The following is an 18,368-nucleotide window of genomic DNA, read 5'->3' on the forward strand; positions in this document are numbered from 1 at the left end:
AAAAAAAAACAGAGTTGAGAATTACACACTTAACATCAGCTCATAAAAAGTTAAATGTCTAATCAAAATCATTGCCTAGGCTCCCTTGAGGTCAAGAGCAGGAGAGGGAGACAGACATATCCAGAAAGCATTTCAACTCACCTGTGCTAGAGACCTATCTCAGGGGTAGGTGATTTGCCCTCTGTAGTCACTGCCATGGTTTTCAATAGGTAAAATTTGGCAGGAGCGTTTGTAGCTTTTGAGAGTGAATTGTGGCCCAGTTTTCCTGCAAAGGCCATGTTTAAAACACAATGACCTTTCCTTGCTTTCCATAAATAAACTCCATGCCCATCACTGCACCCTGGAGGAGCCGCCCTTTCCAAAGGGGAGTGGGCAGTACCAGGTGGACCCTTTGTCCCTCCTGCATGGTCCTGGTCAACCCCCAGGAGCTCCCAGAGAGCAGCACCTGGGAACCTGGGCTCTCTGGTGTCCAGCCCTTGCTGATCCTCTGCTAGTCTCCTGGTGGTGTTCTCTTCTCTGGCTTTCCAGAGGCCACAGGCTTTCATGCTTCTCTGAGATGGCTAGAACTCATTACCAGAAATATTCATATAAAAATGGTGTTATTACTGCTACTTTTCTTGTGGCTTCCTAGCCATGTGGAAACTAGATTGGAAAGAATAAGAGACAGTTTTGATTGTGTAATCCATCTTCTTTCAGAGACCACTTCATGTTGTTTTTTGTAAATACATATCTATCCCTTAAATTCTAGCTGGTCTTTAATATGGCATAAAAGAGAGGAGTAAATGTCACGATCAAAACACTGTGTTTTTCAGTACAGACTGTTTCACTCTGTCAACATAACATTGTATCTCTGTTTTAAAAAATACACGTTCTCTATTCATCCATACAAAGAACCCCCCCAAAATACCCAATACTTATACCTTTTTGAGGAGATATGCTTATTGCCTGAACTTCCCAGGTAGTTATAGAATCAGGAACAAAGTTTTCTACACTAAGAAACACAAAATAAAATATATTAGGAAGGATGTATAAAATGTAAATGTCATCATTTACTGAAGTTTGAGTATTGTAAGGGGAAAAAATATTCCCTCAATTGCGGAGACAAAGTACTTGCAAATATTCTGAAGTCCTCTGTATCAGATAACACAGAAATCTGGTATTTATATACATTTTACTGTAAAAATTTAGACATATTCACCTAGTCGGGTAATACAGTACCTATGGTTTCCAGGGTTTTTCACTTCTTCAAGATTCCACCACCAGCTCTCAGGAAAATAACTGCGCAAGTTGACAGAAATGTCATCAAACACTTCTTCGTGCTCACCGTAGTCTGTAAAACAAGAGTAGTGAGGTTTCTGTGCTGAATCCTTTGGCTGCTGACCTCACACTGTCTTGCAAGGAGTCAGTTTGTCAGAGGGAAAGCAGCATGAAAAATACTCTGCATGAAAAGTCTTATCTGGGTTTCTTGTGCACTAAAAAAAAAAAAAAATGCTGAAAAAAAGAGAAACAATGACCAAACACTGTCATTGAATAAAAGGACAATTCTTCTTTCCATGTTCAATAACTATACACTACCAAACAAGAAAACATTCCCTTTTAGTAATGTATAGCAAAGATGTTCCCACCATCCCGTATTTGTGATAGAGCCAGAAAGGGGAGCTCTGAGAAAAATGGTAGCAGAAATTACACTTAGAATGGGGTCATTTTCAACATGAAATATTTTTTGTTTGACATGAACTCTTGTGTGATCAGAGATAGACTTTGGGGAGAAGAAAGGAAGAAAGAGAATAAATTGTCCCTGGCTGAAGTGGCCACTTCTCGTGAGGTAGTGTTTTGGAGGTACTTGGGTGTGTGGGTGCTGCTTTATACCAGGGCTCACTGAAATACTGATGTGAAGACTTCCCCACTGCCCCCAGAGCATTAAATGCCCCTTAACCCTCCCTTGCCACTATATGAAGGGTATTTTTCTGTAAACAGTTGCATATCACTGTTCTTTACGTCGTGCCAAGCCCACTCTCATCTTCCGCTTCGCCTGCTTTCGGAGGGCCGTGGCTTTCTCACAGCAGTCCTGGAAGGCATTTCTGCATTCGGGGGAGCCAGCCACCTTTGATAACCTTTTCGCACAAGGAAACCTCATGGGATTTAATTTCATTCCATCTTCACAGCATTTTTGTAGATTAGTGTTTTGATATTTGCTGGCTGCAATATAATTAAAGCCCAGAATTAGTCCTGTGGAAGTAGCAATAAGCGTAAAGGTGTTCATTGTGCTTATTCCTGTCACTCTTTGCAATTAACGTGAGTTGTTATTGCAACAGTCTACCTTCAGCCAGGGACCTGTTCTCCATCCCCAAAACAATCCACAAACACAGGAGGAAAGCATGGGCCCTACGGCATCCTAGGTATTCTAGTCTAAACTTTCTCTCCAAATTCAGATGGTAAATTAAAAATGCCTCCTTCGCACACTAGAATTAGATATCTTGATAGAAATAGTCATGGCAATGTTCTCATTCTTGAATAAAGAGACTGGTTGCAAAGGAAGATCCCAGCTTCAAGTATTCATGTCTTCTGGCAAGGAAATATCATTTTTTCTAGACCAAATAGTATACTTAATTGGAGCACAAAGTACCAAAGATGGCACAACTTCAAAGCAGAATGTCAAGAAAAAAAATAGGACCTATAAAACATTTTCTGGCCATACAAATAAATTTGAAAAACCTTTAAAGCCATGACTGATTCTATGATGTGATATCTAGTAGAAGTACTTCACTTTTGGGATTGTAAACTGGTGAATTATTTTCCATTTGCAGCCCAGTCACTAGTTCTGTTTTCTGAGTTGTTTTGACAGACGATGCATCAGGTCACATGACATAGTATACACACATGCTACGCTATGTGTGTAACGCAAGAACTGGGACTATGAATATCTTGGTATTCTTTACTATCCCATCACTTCTTGCTCCCTAGATCCCAGCCAGTTTCCTTTGCCTGTCCCTGCTAAGCCTTTCAGGCCACCCGGATGAGCAGACATACCAATTCCTGACATTTTCTTCTGAAAATCCAAAGATCTCTTCTGTCTTCTGCTAGTCTGGAGGCATTTATAGCCTGGTAAAGCAGAAAAGAGGAGCTTGGTTATGACACTGTGACAGTAATATCCTGATCATTCAGGTCATTCATGGAAGACCCATCTTAGGACCCATCTCATTCACAGAAGATCCACAATGTGCTGAGTTACCTTCCAGCCCTCGTCAATTCTGCCCACCCCAGCTGGGCTGGACACCAAAGGACCAGCAGCCAAGATCTGGGCTATCTGAGCTGCCAGCACCAGTGGAAGAACAGAAGAAAAATCCACATGCAAGGGAGATCTTACAACATCACAATAAAATGTTTCTGATTTTTAAGCACTCACCTTCCCCAGATCTATAGTGATCTTGTACAAATATCTAAAGTGAAGGACAGATTGCACTTACCTTCCCGAACATTGGATTTAATTGTATCTGATAAAAAGGCCAGACCAACATCAGTAAAAACTTGAACACTATCTGCACCACCACCTGGAGAACATCCAAGATCATACGAATTCATTGCATTAAATACCTGCCAAATAAAATAGCATAGATGGACTGTACACATCTGCAAAAGTTTTTGGTTTTGTTTTTTTTTTTTTTAAATATATATATTAAAAAAATTATTGTAGCCTTTGACTTGCAGAAGCAACACAAACTGGTGGTACAAGCTGCACTTGGAAGCAGGTTAAAGTTGAGGGATGTTTTAGTTGGGGAATACTTTCAGTTGTTTTGATGTTGGTTTTTTTTTTTTTAATGTACAATCTTGTCTGATGCAGCATGGCAATCCCCATCTCAAATGCATAATTAATCTTAAATATATCCTAAATTGTAAAAGCAAAAACATTGTCAAGTTTAGCAACACTGTGATTAAGCTATTAATTACATTTTGATCCCCTCAATAGTCATGGAAATTTTGCTTGACTAATGGATACGACATTTTCTTCTTACAGATATCTTACTTTTTTGGCTGTAAGCTTATTTTTCTTGTTCAGAATAAACACTGCTTTATCAACCACCGCTAAGGCAACTGTTCCCGCATGGTCCGTTTCAATGTGTAAATTGATGTTGTCTGTTGGTTCATATATCTCTTGTTCTGTTCTCACTTTAATCTAAATAGAAAATATTGAAACAAAAATGTCACATCTGTTAATAAAAACCAGACTTTTTTGGGCAGGGAATACTATCAGCTGTGACTGTCAGCAGTTGGAGACTGGTCCTGTTTTGCAGTGTTTCTGCCTGGGATCCTGCCTTTTGGAAGATGTAGATGCAGATATCTCCCACTGGAGGACAATGTCGGGGGTTAAAAGATGTGTCTGCGCAGGCTATTGCATGCTGCCTTTCAATGAGTAAGGGGTTTGCTGAACTAGGGCCTTCAACATAATTTTTGTTATTTTCCAGCAGAAAAAAAATCACCATGAAATACAGTAAGAGACTAATTAATGTACAAAATTAACTGTCTTGAAACAGTCTGTAATTCTTTACTTCTCACACTTGAATTTTTCAACATGACTAGGTTCAGATCTGGTCCATATCTGATGTAGACACTTCTGTGGTTTAGGAAGAAGTAGCCATGGTGATTATGAGATTAATAGGGAATTATTAATAAAAATGACAATTTAAATGTTCCTGGGTTTTGTCACCTTATGAATGAAGAGTTGGCTTGTATGTTAGAGAAGGATAATTTTTCTTGCAAGGTTTTTTCCCAATGGACTATCAATTTCTTTTTCCAAAACAAAAACTTTCAGGGATGAAAAAATAATTTTAGATGGCGGACAATTTTCAGCAGTTGTGTTTCATGTTATTGGGAAAAAATCACTTGTCTTACTTTTTCCTTTTTACTTTATGGTACCAAAAAAGGAAGAGATGGAGGAAGATGAAAGAAAGGCTTAGAGGGACTCCTATTTTGGCCACCCTTCATTTTCTAATGTAAACTGTCTTATTATTTTTAAGTGCTTTTGAAGTGCCATGAAATCTCAGAAAATTACTTTTAACAGTAATGAAAAAGCTTGACAAATTACTTCAAATTATTTTTTCAAAAATTTTCCAATAAATTTCTTCACTTTCTTTCATTTGACAAACCTCACTACAATAACACAAAGTTATATAGAGATGCTGTCTCTCAACAATTCTATTGCTTTTTTCCTGCGGATTTCTAATATATAGGCACTTACAGAGGGAGATTTACCTGTATGAAGCTATATTTTTCGTCTCTTTGAGGTACAATCTGTCATATGGAAGAAGGCTATCTCTGCCATCACTCCTGGGAGCCTTTCCCATCTATACCTTTTAGCAAGAATCCCGATGACTCTCTTTTTCAATAAAAATGAAAATTTCTGTCATGTCTTTCATTTTTTAACCCCAGGCCTGCACTCAGTCTGCTGATACACCATGTTTCAGTTTTTATTTCAGAATACAATGACAGAAGCTACTTGCTTTGAAAGTACCTTTCCTTCGCAGACATCCATAACATCCACCCATACAGAATCAGCGACAATCTCTTGACGTCCCTCGTTCGCAATGAAGTAGTAAGCTAAAAAGCGAAAGGCGGGCACCATCTTCTCAGTGATTCTAAGGTTTATTATTTTGTTTGAGGAGGAGACCCTTCCCAAAAGCTCAGTGTGTCCCTTTGCCACAACCTGCAAGGCAGAAACAAACAGCAATCAAGTATTTTAAATACACACTACACTGGGCGTTATGTTGCATAATTTTATATACATATATAGAATTTTTTGAGGCCATTTCTATTTAAAGTTTATTCTCTTCTAATGGCACCTAATAGTTTTAACTCCCAGCCTGCACACGCGTAGCCTGGAGGAGACCAGCACGCAGTGCCTCTAGCACAGGAGCCCGTATGTTGGTAAGCCTCTGATGCACTGGTCCTGTGGCCCAGGTTTGAACACACATCTACCTCTCTCCACCCAATCTTACAGCTTGAAAAGGGGGTCCCAGATGACAGTTTTATTTTTGTCTTCTACAATAACAGGTCATCACCCCCAGAAGGGTATTGGTTTTATTTAATCTGTCATCAGTATTGAACCTTTCAGATGGTTGGAGCAGGAGGTTTCACCCAAAAAGTTACTGAGGATAAAGTATCACAGACTGGCCCCTTAACTGATTTCAGCCCATCTTGCACTATTTCTTCCCATGTTATACAAATTATATTAATGGGTTGTCAGAGGAGTGGAAAACAGACACAGTGGCAGGGCTAATAGCGCTCTTCCCTGAACAAAATACCTGCAGCTTTCCTAAACGCACAATAAATGGGCTTCAGGAAGAAACAAAGACATGCTGCAGCCTGGTCTGAAATCCTCACTGCCTTCATTCAGGTGAAAAAAGTTTGGGAGAAACTTTTCTCACCGTTAATCTCCAGCAGTGTCTCCCACCACCCCTCCCTGCCTGCCCAGCAATGCACCTGCCTGAGCCCGGCAGCGGCAATTCCAACCCTATGCTAAGTCATCCAATTAAAATAACCCCCAAACCCTAAATTTAGCTTCTAGCGATACAATTATTCCAATGTATCAGAGTTGTATTAAAAATAAATGGGAACTGGTGCCCGTGGTGCTTATCATCCTGGGAAATTTAAGCTGCCAAGGGAAATTATGACAAAGAAAGGGAAAAGGGGATTTAAACACATTTGACATTCAACAGATTCACTCCTGGAATGTATCCATGAACACATTTGTCTCCTTCAACAAAATAAATACTTTGCATTCCTGGTCCCAGGCTGAGCAGGATTGTTTCCTAGCTTTTCCATCTATAGAACTGCTTTTCAGACCCGATTTCAGGATGCTATTTAGGGCCAACCAGTGCCTTCAGTGATCCTTAACGACATTAACTGTTGGAGATAAAAGTGACCTACCTGTCACTAACATCAGGTGTAGGTAACATGGAGCTATGGTAATATAAGAATCATGTGTTATTCATGAAATAAGCAATAGTTAACTACAAAAGGCATTTTCTGGGATATTCAAGGTCCCCTAGAATATGACTAGGTTTTCTAGGTGCAGGGACAGAATCTTACGTGCACATATATATATATACACATATATATATATGCATACATATATATAACACAAGGTGGGCAGTTCTGTAATAGCTGAAAGGTATTTATAGGAATCAGATCAATAAAAATAATATTGAATATTGGCTTATTACAAGGAAAGAATACAGATTGGAAGGAGAAGGAAAGAATGAGATCCGGATTAAGATAAATCAAATTGTCATAGAAATCATAGAAGTTATCTGTCTAGGATTTCAGCTTTTAAGGCTGTCAGTTTAGTATTTTCCAGAAATATATACACCCACATAATTATATGGACAAACATTACCCCATATGGACCTATTTGCTCTGGATTCTACTAGAAACTACAGCCTCAAATTTGTACTTATGTGTCTGTCTTCAGAAAAAACCCCAAAGATTTATATATTATATACCCCAAAATATATGCAAATACATAAAAATAACAGAATCATAGAAATAGTTTCTGGAAGGGACCTATAGAGAACTCCAGTCCAACTGCCTGCTCAAAGATGAACCATCACTAGCATAAGATTATGTCAGATGTGGTTTTCTCTAGTTGAGCATTGAATGCTTCAGAGGATGGCAATTCCCTAAACTCTCTGGGGAACCTCTTCCAGTGTTGCATTCATCACTAGTGAAAAGATTTTTTTCCAAAATGAACCTTCTAAAAGGCATAATTTGTAGCTTTTATCCCTTGTTATATTACGCTGCACCACCTGGGAAAGTTTGTCTCCATCATTCCTCTGTAATTCCTCTTCAAGTAATTTTAGGTTGCTACTAACTCACACTTAGCCTCTTCACCAAACCAAACAAGCCCAGTTGCCTCAATCACTCTTGGCAGGTCAGGTGTGCTAGGACACTGATCATCTCGGTTGCCCTTTGTTGGACTCCGTCTGGTGTCCCATGTAGTAATTAGATAGATGTTCTAGGTTGTATAATCTCTAAAAGAAATTATTGATATGGTACTATTCAGTTTACCATATAATAGAAATAGTCAATCCTTCCACTGCCAGACTGATGAATGTCATTCAGGGTGATGCGTAAAGTATCTCCAGGTGCCACGACAGTATGTGGAATGCTGATGCTGAGGTAGTTCGCGGAAGCAGACTGGTATCTTTCAGCTCTGATGCTAGTTTCAGGTGATTCTAATTTTTCTTTTCCCTCTTCAGCCTTTACCTGTCAGGGAAGAAAAGGACAGAGTGAGTAAAGTGTCCCTCGGGAGACAATATAGAGTGCCACTCTTCATTCATATCTTGACAGGTTATTCAGAAATTAGAGGAGTCACTGCTGAGACCTCATTAGCAGAACCTGGCATCAAAAAATAGGATTTTAATTACTTTATTCTCTTTATCCCTCTTTTGTCTTTTTCTGAATTTGCACTTGATACTTTTCAGGCTTGGCTCTTTCTGGATCAGAATCAATGGCTCAAAGTCACAAAGTGAATTTGTACTTTGACAGCTTTTTCCTGTTTTATATTGTGTACATAACCAAACCATCTGAGTGTCCAGATGTAGCCTACTCTTTGCATTGCTTAGGGCCTTTTCCTTTACCTTCTTCTTATCATTTTCTGTCACTTCTCATGGCGATATTCCTTACAATCCCATTCCCATCCTCCACACCAGGAAAATGCATATCCAAACCACAAAAATAAGCACCACTACCACCAATGCATGTACTCCTAAAGCTCCAACGTAGGAAACCGTCCTTCACTTGAGTGAGACATCCCCCAGGCCCCTGGTCCCCCTGACGTATCTTACACAATCTGGGCAAAGCTGTGCAGATGGTGTAAGCAATCACGTTCCACCCTCTGTGTTAATTTAATGAAAACTGATCATCCTCACAGTCATTTGTAATTGTCTTATGAGATTCAGCAGTGTATTTTTTAAACATGGATATCTGGGTTTTCTTTACCATTATTTGAAGCATCTGAGCATCTCCAGGGATGTCGAATGTAAAGGGGACTAGACCCTCTTTATTAGAAAGTGCAGTCTTCTTCATTGGGGGTTTTCCAGGCAAGGTAACAGTAGCAGTGACAGGTAGAGAGGCAGCAGGTGAGCCATCAATCAAAGAGACAGATGCCTATTGGAAAAACATGTTATTCTGTTACTTCAAGGAAATACCTGGGTTTAAAAAATGTCCACAAACAAGAAGCAATTATTTTTATAAGCTGAGTAGAAATACAAAACCGTACATGCTAGTGTTTGAAAATTTGAGATCTGAGAGAAGGGGGTAGCAATTGATTCAGTCTGGACTCCAAATAAGGTCAAAATACGTGAACACAGATTAACAGCTTCCCCAGATTTTTGCTTAGCATCTATTAGATCTCAGCTGATGCCAGAGATATCTGTCTTTAACTATTATAAGGTAAATTTCTAACTTTAACTCTTTGTAGAAAATGTTGTAGAAAATCTTGAAGGTGTGAAGTTTAAAATCTCAAAAAAATTAAATGCATTTTTTAAAAAAAGACAATATCTTGGTTTAGTTTTCAGAATTATAATTTTATATGGGATTAATCCGATAGAACATTATTATTTTAATCTTTCGATATGGAAGTGAGGAAGAGACTGCTACATGTTTTCTAAACCCCTGTAGCGCAACAGTGCACAGATGACTTCCAGAACAGAAACACAGCATTTTCTGGCTTCGGTTTCCCTGCTCAGGCTCTGTGTGTACAGAAACGAGACAAACCAGATGCACAAACAGTATCTCTGTGTTGGACTTATTCCTGAAGGTCTCTCTCCTACAGAGCTCCCCCTGGATCAGATAAGGATTTTATAAACAGGGCAGATATAAACCCCTTGCTATGGAGGCAAACGGACACAGTCGGCTAAATACTACATACCACAACAGAGAAGGGGGCTCCAGGCACAAAATACTTTTTGGTATTAGACAGATCAACAACATAAGGAGATTTCACAAACTTCACATTGCTGAGTTCTTCTTCCCTCATCTCACCACCTGTTAATATCAAACAGTGTGTGTTGCCATGTGAGCAGTAACTATGTGCTTGTATATTACCATAGCATCCATCATTTCTGTTTTCAAGTTGAATTGCATTTTTAGCAGTGTATATAAAGAAAACTAAAATACGATCCCTCTCTGAGGAGCTTCAGTCCTGAGAAGAGGAAGAGATGGGTGCCTGCGGACGGGGACACGACCAGAGACAGGCCAGTGCAAAGGCAGTGCGAGGCGTGCGGCGTTCCAGTGACCCGGCACTGGCAGGTGGGTGCTCTCGGCAGCTCAGCCACGGAGACCTGCAAAGTGGTTTGTTACTCACAACATAAAAATTCCCTCCTAACACATTGATTACAACATGGCGCCTGCAAACACAGAACACACCGGTACCACAGGAGCCACCGCAGCCATGCACCTCACTTTCTGAGCCGTGGGGGCTTTGTTCCTGGGGGGAAGCTGCATCAAAGTCCAACATAAAAGTCACTCAGAATCAGTAGCGGGGTCTGGATCTTAGATGTCTACTTTTCTGTAAGAGTATGTTGGCTTTTTTTTTTTTTCATTTCTACTACTGCTGAGAGTTAATATTTCCTAATATCATCTTCTGCAACTTTGTACCTACAAGACAGCTTGAGCATCCACTTCCCAGCTAAGATTCTTCTAGTTAAACCACTCATTCTTCTAGTTAACTTCTATTTAAACCACTACCCATCACTACTCCTAAAAACCCCAATTACATAGCTTGCTTTAAACTAAGTGCATTTAGAGACATCCTTTCAACATCGTTATTTTCCACTTTAACACGCCAAGGCTGAGAGGTGTCAGTAAAGCCCACCAGCCTTGCCCTGTCACGCATATAATTAATACCAAACCCAGCAGTACGCAAGCGCGGAGGCAGCCTGCCTGCGGGGGAAAGAGGAGGCCTGCACAGCGTGGTAGAGACCACACCACACCACGAGATCTGATGTCCGCCATGCCGGTGTGGTAACAGGGGGTCTGTCAGCCCCTTTTGCTCTTGCAGTAAACGTAGCAACGGTGCATGTTAGTATAATCTACTCTAGGTACTTCAGAACTGCACACCTTAATTTTAGGATTCTAAGGAATCCTAATTAAAATTTAGGATTTAGGAAGTTTTAGGATTCTATAATTCTAAGCTAAGTAACTAGACTCCTTCTACAGCCAATGGGAACAGATACCTCCAGAGTGTCGTTTATCATTCTCTGTACTGACTATATAAAGTGCCTGAGAATCTACCTCTGACTAGATACCTTACTTTCAGATATCTAAAATGAAAGGGGTCAATCTCCCTATAAGCAACAACAGAAAAAACCCTGCCCATGTTGGAGAGGCCAGCTTTGTTGCAGGTTCAACTTCAGAGATCAGCACTGAAGTTGCACCTCTCCCCTTAACCTCAAATGACTAACAGTGGCACTTGCTACAACCCAAATAACCCATCGACCACAGCATCCAATTCAAGTCAGTGATCACTTGCGGGTTGCTCTAAGATATCTGCTGGCCTACTCAATGTGCTTAGTACTGCTACGAGCAAATATCTACACAAATTCCTTGGAACGAACTGTGGAAACTTTGTCTGTCCTCTAGGAAAACAAAGGCAAACAGCCACTGAAAAACTTCCAGATAGGTATACTTCAGTTTTACGTCCCAGACAAACAGCAAGATCAAGCTATTTAGACTATATTCTACTCATGCATATGCCAAGTATCACAGCCTGATAAAACTGTGGGGAGGCATAAGAGGACAAGCAGGACTCATAAGGGCCAGATCTTCCTCTGCATCACACTGTAGCAGTAGTATATAATGCCTCACCTTTAGACTGACAGCTTAGCCAGCTGAGGTACAAAGCACGTTAAGATACCAAGCTCAACTAATAGCTTTGGATGTATGGAAAGAGTAGACATGGCTGAGGCACGTGCTCAAACAAGATCTCAAGGGGAACAATTTATTTGTGTTCATACAGGTGTCTGGTGCTACTTCAGATGGACAGTGATATCTTAGCTATCCTCACAGGGCTGTTTAACATGGGACAGACCCTATAGGAGAATACTTACAGGAGACTTGAGCGCTTCTGGAGCAGCAGTGGAAGACCACACAGAAATACGTAGGGCATTTAAAACGGTACTGGACACTTGTGCTCAGATAAGTGAATCCCACCCAGTATAAGTTTGTGCGCAGAAGGGGGTCAGATGAAAGAGACTGTCAGGCACTACTGCACGAGAAGGCTTTGCAGTGAAGATTGGCCCGGCGGCACATGAAGGATCACACTGGAGAAACAGTTTGTAATATTTACGTTCATCTATCAGCCAAGGCATAACGTACTCACTTGCAGTTTCTACAGTGGTAACAGCAACATATAAATGAAACCCTTCCAGAGTGGAAATACTCTTTCTTAATTTCTCTTCCAGAAGTGGTGTATTTAAAGTAACTCTTCCTTTTCCATTTTGAATCTAAAACAAAAGTGGAAAAAAAAAAGTGATCGTGCTTGCTAGTCTGTTGCCATTAGGATTAAAAATTTGTTGCTTATAGCATGACTACGGTATTACAGGGATCTATATTTTGATGATTTCTGACACTATGCAGCTCATCTGGGATAAATCAGAGTAGTTCCACTGAACCCCAGGACTTACTGACAGCTGTTGTTCCAGTCCTGGAAGAAAGACTTTTTTCTCGTTTTCATCAATTATGCCAAATCGCACATATGCAGCACCTTGAATCCCTTTCCCATAAGAGTGCCTTTGGAAGGAAGAAAAGTGAGGAGGTGAAGCATTACATTAATAAAAAGCAAGCATAAATCAAACTAATAATTTTATGCTGAAATAAAATAGGGATATCTGTAGGCATCCCATCAGTAACTAATAGCTTGAAACCAGAAAAATAGTCGCGCTCACTGATAACATAAACATGAAGACTTTTACTGATCCATGTACAAAGTGGTGATTTCAAGTGCAGATAAATATATAGAGTAAATCACATTGGCAGAATCACATGTGGACGTATCATCTCCTTCACATGGAGCAAGGGAGGTATCCAGTCTGTTTAGCTTGGATGAACAGCTAATTCCTTTGTGTGAGACACCTCATAAGCAGAACATTTAAAATAGGGGGTCAGAGAATCATCTTAGGGACTGATATAAAGTATTTAGTACCTCTGAAGACCTCCAGAGACATATCCTGCCTGCTGAAATTTTAATACTTGCATTAGGCAGAGTAGACACTCTCTGCCCCTTGTCTTTCCTGTGGATTTAGGCAGTGTAGCACAGGGTCATCCTGTAAGTGAAATATTTGCCAGATAGATATCTGGCCAGAACACCCCTGAACTCTCCATAGAGGTGATGGAGAGAGAGGATAGGGCATGTTGTTGCACCTGGCAGGCTCCTTACTCCAGGAAACCCTGGCAGATGGCATCCTCCTGCAGCACAGCATGCAACGTGCTACATGAGACCTATCATGGCCACAGTGGTGTCTTTTGCTCATGGAAATCCTGCTTCATCTCAGTTCTGTAATGCCTTATTTTTGTTTAAACAAAGCCTCTTTCAGATTGACCCGATTGTCAGCACTGATCTATACCAGTGAAACGAACTGTGAAGCAGTTCTTATGAAAACTGCTTCAAATGCCAGAACTAATAACTGCAGGAAACAACAGTCAATATACCAAATAACTGTTCATTACATGCATGGCCAGTTCAGAGAAATAAATTCATTTATCAGGCTAGAGAGGTGGGCCCGTGTGAACCGCATGAAGTTCAACAAGGCCAAGTGCAAGGTCCTGCACGTGGGTCGGCGCAATCCCAAGCATGACTATAGGCTGGGTGAGGAATGGATTGAAAGCAGCCCCGAGGAGAAGGACTTGGGGGTTTTGATTGATGAGAAGCTCAACATGAGCCGGCAGTGTGCGCTTGCTGCCCAGAAAGCCAACCGTGTCCTGGGCTGCACCAATAGAGGCGTGAGCAGCAGGTCAAGGGAGGTGATCCTGCCCCTCTACTCCGCTCTTGTGAGACCCCACCTGGAGTACTGTGCCCAGCTCTGGGGGCCCCAGTACAGGAGAGACATGGAGCTGTTGGAGTGAGTCCAGAGGAGGGCCACGAAGCTGATCAGAGGGCTGCAGCACCTCTCCTATGAGGACAGGCTGAGAGAGTTGGGGTTGTTCAGCCTGGAGAAGAGAAGGCTCCAGGGAGATCTAATTGCGGCTTACCAGTACTTGAAGGGGCCTACAGGAAAGCTGGTGAGGGACTGTTTATCAGGGAGTGTAGTGACAGGACAAGGGGTAATGGGTTTAAGCTGAAAGAGGGTCGATTTAGATCAGATGTTAGAAAGAAATTCTTTACTGTGAGGGTGGTGAGGCACTGGAACAGGTTGCCCAGAGAGGCTGTGGATTCCCCCTCCCTGGAAGTGTTCAAGGCCAGGTTGGATGAGGCTTTGGGCAACGTGGTCTAGTGGAGGGTGTCCCTGCCCGCAGCAGGGGGGTTGGAACTAGATGATCTTTGAGGTCCTTTCCAACGCAAACTATTCTATGATTCTGTGATTCTATGAATTCCATATGTTGATTTTGATGAAAGTCAGGCAGGCTGTGTAGTACCACTAGGACCTTTTCCAATATGCAAAAGAACAGTATTCAGTCATTCAACCCCATTTTTCCTCTTAAATAATTATGATGTTAACAAATAGTGAAGTATATATAAAGGAGTTGCACAGTCCATAAACTCAAAATTGAGTGCTGCAATAACATAAAGAGAACATTTTAGAAAGGATTAAAATATTAAAACCAGTTATCTGAGATCACTTCATATCACAACATCAAGTAATCATGATTAAAGTTAGTAATTATTCAATAGGACCAAATAAAGAAGTGAAGTTGACCAAGAGAAGATTAGAAGAGTTGAGTTTGTTCAGCCAAGCAAAAGGAGGTGGATACAGGGCTCTGTCTGCTCTCTCAAGGTGCTCTGGGGAAAGGAAGGATCAGCACGGGCAAAGTGGAAAGCTCAAGGACAGCAGGCAGAAGACCAACAAGGTATAAGCTGGCCAGGGATGAATTTAGGCCAGAAATAAAACCTGCTAGAACCGGGGGTGGGTGGAGGATCAGTCTTCCACTTGGATACAGTGCCAGGGTCCATGCAGCAAATCTAGCAACTGCACCCTGTTTGGACAAAAAGTTGATTAAATTAAATTAAAGGAGTCCAGTGCTGTTTTGGAGGCTGTGGCCAGCTGGCACAGCACAGCCCATTCCCACTCTACTAAAGCCCCTGTCTTCCACAGCAGGGTGGCCACATGCAGACCTGGGGTGGACCTTGGTCCGTGCTTCCTCCACAAGAGTTTCCAGGAATTGTTTGGGGAGTGCTGTACGGCTGAGGCTGAGCCTGTGCCGTGCACCAGCCGAGCCGTCGGCAGCCAAGACATGGGGCTCTTGGGTATCATTACTCTGCAGAATATTTGCCCACTGTTTAACACTAAAGACATTTGACAATACTAGCTACAACAACTCTGTGATCCTATTTGTGGTTTTGTGTTGAAGAATCTTAAGGACCATGGTGAATCAACCTCAAAAGCCATGAGGTGCTGACTCTTTTTTTTTCTTTAAGGAGCTGTTCTTAGTGAAGGTCTGACATTACTTGCTGATACTGTGTGTTCAATTCTCTGCTGCACATCAGAATTGCTCTGAAATAAATCTGAGGTTTTGTCTAGATACGGAGAAATAAACAGAATAACTATTTCAGTGTTATTTAGATAATGCAAAATACCTTATTTCAGGAGATATATTTCTTCCATATCAACTATCTAGTATGTTTGGCAATATCCTAAAAACCTACTCAATTTGATAGCATTTGCTAATATTATTTTCTGATCTTTAAAGATATTAAAAAATCAGGAATCCACAGAAACAAAGAAAATAAAACATGAGCAAAAAGGTGGTCAGTCTCCTCACTCCTTTGAAAGTGAAAAGATTTCTCCCAAATATGAGAGAAGGTCAGCCACCTCCAGCTGCCTGTTCTCATTTAATAAAATTTATTCCTCATCAGAAAAAGAAAAAAAAAAAAAGTATCAAGTTTAATTTAGTCACCGTAAAGACACTAATTCAGATGTCTGACTTCTCATGCAGAGGTTTGTTGACTTCATAAAACAAACTTCTGTTCAAGTGCAGTATGAAGTTTGTTTTTGCCAATTTGTAGTATATAGTTTTTCATGAAGGAACTTCACATACTCTTTCATCAATATGATAACCTTCTCATATAATGATTTTTTTTTTTTCACTGAGTCATCTTTAAAATGTAACTATATCAAATTTGTAATACCTGAACTAATGCCACACTGAACCACTGCACTTAAATGACTGGCATGTAGATCCTGGACTTACAAATCTCGTATAAATATATCCTACCAAAGCCATCAACTCTAGTTACATGAGTGGGAACTTCAGTGAAAAGGAGATACATCACTGAGTCTGCAGAGAACTATTTGATCTATCTCTCCATCTTCCCAATGTGTGATGTGACCAAGATATTTCTACTTATTTTGGATTCCAGTTGAGTGGTAAATAAAGGAAGAACATTCTTCTAACAGGCAGTCATTTAGTATTTCCACTGCTAAGAAACCTGAGAATTCAACAGGCAGGAAGGCTTGATCTATGTTGATGAGCCAATGTTAGATCATACAGCAAATTTAGATCTGGCAGTGTGGGATCAAAAATACCAGAGCCATACAACACAAAATACTTTTTCAATCTAGGTTCAGTCTGATTCTTCCAAAGTATTCAAAATATTTTGATGGGTTAAATTTTCATTGCCTGACTTTCTAGGTTACTCCATGTTTTATGCCATTTGAATTTGATATGGGTTCAGGTGTAATTTATTCTCCATAGAGCCCTGCCTTGTGGTCTGGCCAGTCTGAGGGCTTTGTAGCCATGTCTCATCCGGATCAGTGTCGTGCTACTCTGCAGTAATGCACGTGTCTGTAGTGATGGCCATAGAACCTCCTCTGACCAACTGTATTTATTTTCCTGGAAGCATTTCTGCATAAAATGTTTACTCTCAAATAAGTATTAGCTTATATTACCCCAAACTTCACTGGGCTTTGAGAAAATTTCATACTCAAACTTGAATCCATCTCTACTTGAATGACATTAAATAGCAACATCTGAGGCTTTAGAATGTGTCTAAATGTTTAAACCAAATATTATAAAGAAAAGCAGGTTATCGGTTTGCCTGGAACCTTACCTAGCAACACAGAGGAGAATCCTAAATTTTCACCTTTTTACTAGCAAATTATAACATTCAGAAAATCTTCTTCCATTTTGATCACCACCACTTGGACCCAGGTTGCATTTTACACTGATGTCTCAAGTCATTAGTGGAAACAGAGAATATGTAAGATTAAAGTCAGATTCAAGTAAAGCCAGAAGCTGGTTAACTGTTAATGACAAGAAAAAGGAAGGAGCTGCAAAGTTCATTATCTACTTATCTGCCTCCAAAAACATCATTGCTGTGAGCACACCTACTTTGCCTCAATATCAAACACAAAGGTTTCATTCCAGATGTGGTAGTATGGCTGAAGTGGGATGAGTTTGACTTCAAAAGATGGAAGCTCTGCATGAAAAAAAGAAGACCAAAGGTCACGACCTGCGAGTTTCAAACATACCTTAAACTCCTGGCATGTGGCAACACCTACTGAGAGGATGCAGCTGCGTTAGTGCTCTAGTCTGAATTAGCCATCTGCTCCTGAAGCAAATCTGATGGTCTTCCCTTACCCTGCTTTGCTTCAATAGTGGAACAGTCTTTGAGCACACAAAATTATTTGTTTCCAATGAAAATAAGCCAGAAGATGAGCTCCCACTGCTAATGGGCATTAAGTGCCCTGGACCAGAAACAGCCTGAAGTAAATCCACCCTGAAATGGGTTGAATGTGGACGTGAGGTCCTCAGCATGGGTTGTGTCACTCTGCAATTTGTTCCTACAAAGTCAAACTATTTTCTACTGTAGATACAGCCAAAGTAATTTGCTTCTGGATGTAGGTGTTTGCAGAGGATCCAGTAGTGTCCACTAGCTAAGGCAAAACTATTAAAGTGAGATTTTCATATAATCCTGGGGTTTTCTTTTGCCTCAAAGAAAGAAAGAAAGAAAGAAAGAAAGAAAGGAAGAAAACCCCACACTAAACTTTACAAGAAAGCATAATTTCAGCACAAATAAATCAAGCCATTTATTACTCCAAATTGTTAAATTTCCACATTTTTACTTTTTCCATAGTGCCCTTATTTTCTTTATAAAAAGCTTCTTTGTGTACGGGAACAACTCTAATCAAATTCCAAACTGCATTCTACTGGGA

At 40.5% G+C, this 18,368-nt stretch overlaps 1 protein-coding gene across 4 annotated transcripts in view; it reads right to left on the reverse strand.

The window, feature by feature from the left end:
- The window catches only part of LOC129201904 (complement C4-like), a 60,810-nt gene that overhangs the window by 24,228 nt on the left and 18,214 nt on the right, over positions 1 to 18,368 (reverse strand). For 3 of the 4 annotated variants that reach the window (XR_008575530.1, XR_008575531.1, XM_054813841.1), the window contains 13 exons: positions 17,545 to 17,632; positions 12,684 to 12,789; positions 12,380 to 12,503; positions 9,929 to 10,044; positions 8,998 to 9,165; positions 8,065 to 8,262; positions 5,510 to 5,701; positions 4,025 to 4,174; positions 3,468 to 3,594; positions 3,031 to 3,102; positions 1,999 to 2,199; positions 1,219 to 1,330; positions 921 to 991 (listed from right to left, as the gene is read on the reverse strand). Coding sequence is in view for 2 of the 4 variants with exons in the window: in XM_054813841.1 (XP_054669816.1) it covers positions 921 to 991; positions 1,219 to 1,330; positions 1,999 to 2,199; positions 3,031 to 3,102; positions 3,468 to 3,594; positions 4,025 to 4,174; positions 5,510 to 5,701; positions 8,065 to 8,262; positions 8,998 to 9,165; positions 9,929 to 10,044; positions 12,380 to 12,503; positions 12,684 to 12,789; positions 17,545 to 17,632 (1,725 nt within the window). In the remaining 2 variants the exon portion in view is untranslated. Of the gene's footprint in view, positions 1 to 920; positions 992 to 1,218; positions 1,331 to 1,998; positions 2,200 to 3,030; positions 3,103 to 3,467; positions 3,595 to 4,024; positions 4,175 to 5,509; positions 5,702 to 8,064; positions 8,263 to 8,997; positions 9,166 to 9,928; positions 10,045 to 12,379; positions 12,504 to 12,683; positions 12,790 to 15,104; positions 15,190 to 17,544; positions 17,633 to 18,368 lie in introns of those variants that run through there. The other variant, XM_054813842.1, reaches the window with a different exon arrangement.

This window comes from Grus americana, chromosome 1 (genome assembly GCF_028858705.1).
Source record: "Grus americana isolate bGruAme1 chromosome 1, bGruAme1.mat, whole genome shotgun sequence".
NCBI lineage: Eukaryota > Metazoa > Chordata > Aves > Gruiformes > Gruidae > Grus > Grus americana.